The 5,179-nt window shown below is 41.4% G+C and overlaps 1 protein-coding gene across 1 annotated transcript in view; it reads right to left on the bottom strand.

Moving 5' to 3' along the window:
* adgra1b (adhesion G protein-coupled receptor A1b) overlaps nucleotides 1-5,179 on the bottom strand; it is a 209,305-nt gene that overhangs the window by 168,157 nt on the left and 35,969 nt on the right. The window contains exons 4-6 of the mRNA XM_008286670.1: nucleotides 4,247-4,318; nucleotides 3,977-4,048; nucleotides 2,205-2,368 (exon numbers count right to left, since the gene is read on the bottom strand). Coding sequence (XP_008284892.1) covers nucleotides 2,205-2,368; nucleotides 3,977-4,048; nucleotides 4,247-4,318 — 308 coding nt within the window. The remainder of the gene's footprint in view (nucleotides 1-2,204; nucleotides 2,369-3,976; nucleotides 4,049-4,246; nucleotides 4,319-5,179) is intronic.

The following is a 5,179-nucleotide window of genomic DNA, read 5'->3' as shown; positions in this document are numbered from 1 at the left end:
TCCTTTCCAGTCCTTAAGGCTCAAAACATTTGCTTCACATCATTTAAAAATGTTAGAAAAACAAAAAACAATGAGGTTTGGTGATCTGAGCTTGTTTTTCAGATCTAATCATGAAATTTCATGAAAACCAAATCACATCATTCGCTTCATTTACATATTTTTAAGAACGTAAATAAGCACCCAGCTGAACCACAGCCTCACTGCTTTCACAAAGGGATACAATCTACAAAAGACCCTCCAGGATTTTATATTTTCCCTCAAAATTGAAAATCACAGCCTGCTTCAAAATACCCTCAAAAATCAAGATCGTTCTGCAGCATCTCTTGTATACAATGTAAGAAACCAAAAAGAATTTGAATGTGGCGTATCTTGTTATTGTTTCTCTTGATAAGAATCAAGATTAAGAATTCGCCTCCTCAAGGAAAATAAAACTTTTCAAACATTCTCCATCTGACGAGAGTCTGAGAGAAAAAATCAGTTTTCAAAATTCAATGACCTGCCGCCTTCCGCTGTGGCCCATTCAAGGACTGATTTACACCTGGGATGTCAGGTGGAGTCAAGTAATTAACTAGTTAGCAAATGTGCAAACAACGTGGAGCAAAGCTTAACGATTGTGGGATATCGTTTAGATTGCAAATGCGGTGGCAGAAATAATGCAGGAAACTCTTAAAGCACTGGAGATACAAATAACAGAATTATAACTGAATGCTATGTGATGACATGTATTTTTTTTGGCACGAGTGGTATGATACTAGGTTATGAGCTTAATAATACAACTTTGGCGCTATCAAATATCTGGATGATAAGTCGAGATTAACTAAACAGGCATGATTTTAGAGCTGCATTACGCGCCATTAAACCTCGTTTCCACACAGCTCTGCAGGCAGTCTGTAGGTTACACAGCTAGCATGTGCTAAGTTAGCTAAACTAGCTTGTTTTTAGCATAGACTGTATAAAAAGATGGACGTAGCTACCGTGACGTCACCCGCTGGTTTCTGCACTGAGAAAATGAAGCCAGGGTTTTGCCACTTCCTGGTTGACATCTTGGATTTTTGGAGCCTGTGATGCAAACATCGTCAGAGGGGGTGGAGCCATAGGAACAGCGATTGATCAGACGGATTGAGAGGCGGGCCCTCTCTGCCCGCCCACATTTACCGCCTTCTGCTCCCTTCATCTGTATGGTCGCTGATGACTGTCAATCAAGCCAGCCACGCCCCTTGCCCCGCAAAATGTTGACGATTTTTTTAAAAATTCAGTGTTGATTTATTTTCAGATTGGCCACCTGGTCTCTGGACTTGACCATGAAAACCAATAAGAAAAAAATCCTGAGCTGTAGGAATGCAGTATTTCATGATCTGTGATCACTTCTTTTCCAATTCAAGTCTATGGGAGCCAGGGCTTTTTGGAGCCAGCAGCTAGCAGACGTAGTGATATTGCAGGTTTTTGACACTTCCAGGTTGGCTTCATTTTTTTTCAGGACCGGTTGCTACGTCCATCGTTTATACAGTCTATGGTTACACAACTACAATGTGCTAAGTTAGCTAAACTAGCTTGTTTTTAGCTAAATAGCTAAACAATGCAACTGTCAACATAGTCAAGCAACTCAATAGCCTGTTAGCTGAAATTAACAGAAGAAGTTCATATTTTTCAATGTACTCGAGGCAAACTATGGACCAACAAGACAAAGTTTGTGAACAAATTCAAGAAGAATGAAAGGAGTTGAAGTTAACTTACGTATGCACACAGAAATGAGGCATAAAAGGCGAAGAGAAAAGCTTTTTTGAGCCAAGACTCAATTGTCGTAAGATATAGGTTGTGTTTTAGCCTCATAGTAAACAAGAATATTTGCAGAAACTAGATGAGGTTACTGTTCTAATTAAGTCTTACACATGTCTTTCAGGTTTTTGTTATAAACATTTCCATTTGAGTATGTCAGATAGGAAAACAATTTCAAGAAAAGAAGTCAAGCTAATGCTCGTGTACAAGCTAGCACCAGCTAGCCAGGTGGGAAGCTAGCAATACAATCAAATTAAAAACTGTAATACTGCCAGCTAACTTTTCCCTATTATAAAATGTATTTTTGCGCCATCAACGAAAACACTTTTCATGCAGCGTTTTTCATTTAGTTTTACTTTTCTTTACGCTAGTTTTAAAAGACGATAAATAGCAGCCACCCTGCGTTAGCCTCCCAGTGAAATCCTCACCGCATTTCAGCTGCTGTTCGCGCAGGTTGCGAAACTCCAGGCCGTGGAGGTGCGTGGGGAAAACGCACACCGTGTCGTTGCCGATCCTCACCGAGTTCCTTCGAGCCCAGACGAGCAGCCACTTGAGCTGACAGTCGCAGAACAGAGCCTCGGTGCTGAAGTGCCTGGTGAGAGGAGCAGCAGTGACCAATAGGAACAGGAGACATGTTGATATAAAATAGGTTTAGCTGATGAAATGAATGAAGGTTTCATCCCGCTAACGAGTTTCAGCTCCAGGATACAGGTTGTGCGCCTGCTGACTCACTGGCAAGCCTTTTTTTTTTTTTTCTTTTGCCAGCCCATGTGGATCAGAGCCACTGTTTATGTCATGAGCTGCACCTGTGCCTTTTACCGTAACAGGTCAGAATAACTCCAATGACAACATTTATTTATTTCTGTGCCCTGTACAAGAATAAATGAGGTGGAAATGTCTTTTTTTTTTTAAACTACAACTTACAGAAGTGAGTACACCCCTGTGCTGCAATATCACTTCAGCATCAAATGATTTTTAAAAAAATTGCATCACAATCACAGCATCACTCCTAAGTTAAAGTTCTCCAGCATAAAATTAAAACTTAATTGTTAGATTTTTTTTAAACCACCCCCACAGTAGGAACAGAGGCACTGAGAATACCAAATTTCCCACATATTTCCAGCTGCTCTTCGCTTGAGGGGCTTTTGCTCCTCTACTTTTTTCTCTTTAAAATACTCCAAAGATGTTTTACCGGATTCATGTCATGTAACATACTTGTCCTGCTCGTGCTTTACACTTTGTTCTTTTGGCAGCCTGCTTTGGATGGTTATTATGCTGAAATATTCCTCCTCTGCCAAGCGTCTGCAGACTGGGAGTCATCCTGCCAACTAGTATTCTGGTATATATACACACACAGGCAATACCGTGGCGTCTATAAATGTCGTTTTGCACTCCTGCAGTGTGAAATCACACACTCCCGTCGACGTGCTTCACTGTCAGGACGACGCGTTCACTGTGGAAGTCGTGGCCAGGTTCACACCAAACATCTCTAAACTAGTTTAGCTTGTTTTCATGTGATCAAAGGATGTGATCCCAAATATTCATCAGGCTTCTTTTGGAACATGGATGTCATTTATAGAGGTTCATGTTGTGCAATAATCCTCACACTGTCTGAACCGTCGCAGAAGCACCGATGTTTGACCCCTGTGTCAAAACTAAAGCGCTGCCCCTTCTGTTTTCCACAACTAGATTGTTGAAATAACACATCTATGGCATCATTTTAGGGAGGATGCAGCTCTGATTAGAGGCGCTATGGCCACTTCTCTACCTCCTGATTACTGCTGCAACCGGACTGATTTTTAGTTGATCTTCTTTTTTCTTTGTGAAGGCACATAATCAGCTTTTTGAACTCTTCTGACATTTCTTTTTCATGTGGAGCCATGATGAAGACATGCAGACAGACGTTCTGGTGTTTACAGCTCACTGTATGTTCATGGCAGTTTAGGCCAGTTGGAAATCACAGGTGTACTCAGTTTTGTTTAAGTGATTGCAGGTTTTCTAGCACAGATGTATTTATTTGTGTTGCATTGAGTTTCTACTTTGGAGCTTGGATTTTTTTTTAATGTTTATAAGAGGAAATACTTGTTGACTTAGAAATATTGCAATTACATAAAGCTGATATCATTTGAACGTTCAAGTGATTTCGCACAGGCCTGCACTCAGCTCTAGGTAACTAAACGTATGTGTGTGTTTGCCTTACAGCACTCTGAGAGCCAGCAGGTGTGTGAAGAGTCCCGTAGTCAGAGTGGAGAAAATGTTCCCAGATAAATTTCTGCTTGTAGACAAAAAGAAAAAAAAAGAAAACACACACACATAGAGAGAAAGAGGTCACTCATCGCACAGACTGCAACCACATTTGCGTATTTTTAGACATTACTGTAGTCGCATTAAACGCCGCGTTCCTTACAGACACGGTGAAAATGAAGCATAAAGAGGTGCAATGCGTGTTTCCAATTAAAGGATTACTCACAATTTTGAGAGGTTGCCAAGATCAAGAAACATTTCAGGGGAGAGGCAGCCGATCCTGTTGTTGGACAAGTCGCTGTGTGGACGATAAACAGAAACATGTTTCACACCTTATAGTGATTTTTTTTTTTTTACTATTGTCACAGTTAGAACAAGTGAGAAAACAAATCGTTGTATCTGTGCTAGTGTGTGCTTTCATGCATGCTTGCACAGCTATGAAGGCTGGTTATCTATGTCATCTATTCAACTCCCTGGAATATCTGTCCTGACCTTTTGCAACCTTTTACTCGTCACATAACCATTGCTGGCACACATACACACACACACACACACAAACACTGACATAAGCGAACACGTGGAAATGCAGTGGGCTTCCATATGCGAGTGGCTGAGCGCTGTCGCGTCCGTGGCTCCGTGCCCTCGCTCTCTGTAATTAAAGAGCTGCTTTGCTGGAGCAGCTGTGGGAAAATAAGCAGAGCACTCGAATAATCACCAGTTGGGGAGCACTTAAATTAGCACTCTGCTGCTCCCCGAGCCTTGTGCACACGCGCCCCGAATCAGCGCGGCTAACTCACTGCTCGCATCCCTGCCAGCACAGATCCCACTAACTATCAGGCTGCAATCATGTCACTCACTCCCTAACCCTTTATGCAGAAAACCAGGATGAGAGTAATCGTGGAGAAAATTACCCGGGCAAGGGAAAACACCGAAAACAAAACCAAAAATTGACTCTCTCAAACTTTCTTGTGCAACTTTGTGCAAAGAAGTCTGTGAAACATTTCAAATTTGGATATAACTTGACTCAACAATCAAAGCAGTAACAAAGGAGCAGGAAGGCTGTTTGTTGATTTTAACTTTGAAAACAGAAGAAACATCATCTTATATTTACAATATTCACAAGCAAAAGCCTGGTCCTGTGATAGACTGGTGACCTGTG

This window comes from Stegastes partitus, unplaced genomic scaffold (genome assembly GCF_000690725.1).
Source record: "Stegastes partitus isolate 25-593 unplaced genomic scaffold, Stegastes_partitus-1.0.2 Scaffold463, whole genome shotgun sequence".
Taxonomy (NCBI): Eukaryota; Metazoa; Chordata; class Actinopteri; family Pomacentridae; genus Stegastes; species Stegastes partitus.
The sequence above is the reverse complement of the archived record's forward strand: the minus strand, read 5'-3'. Positions and strand labels throughout refer to the sequence as shown.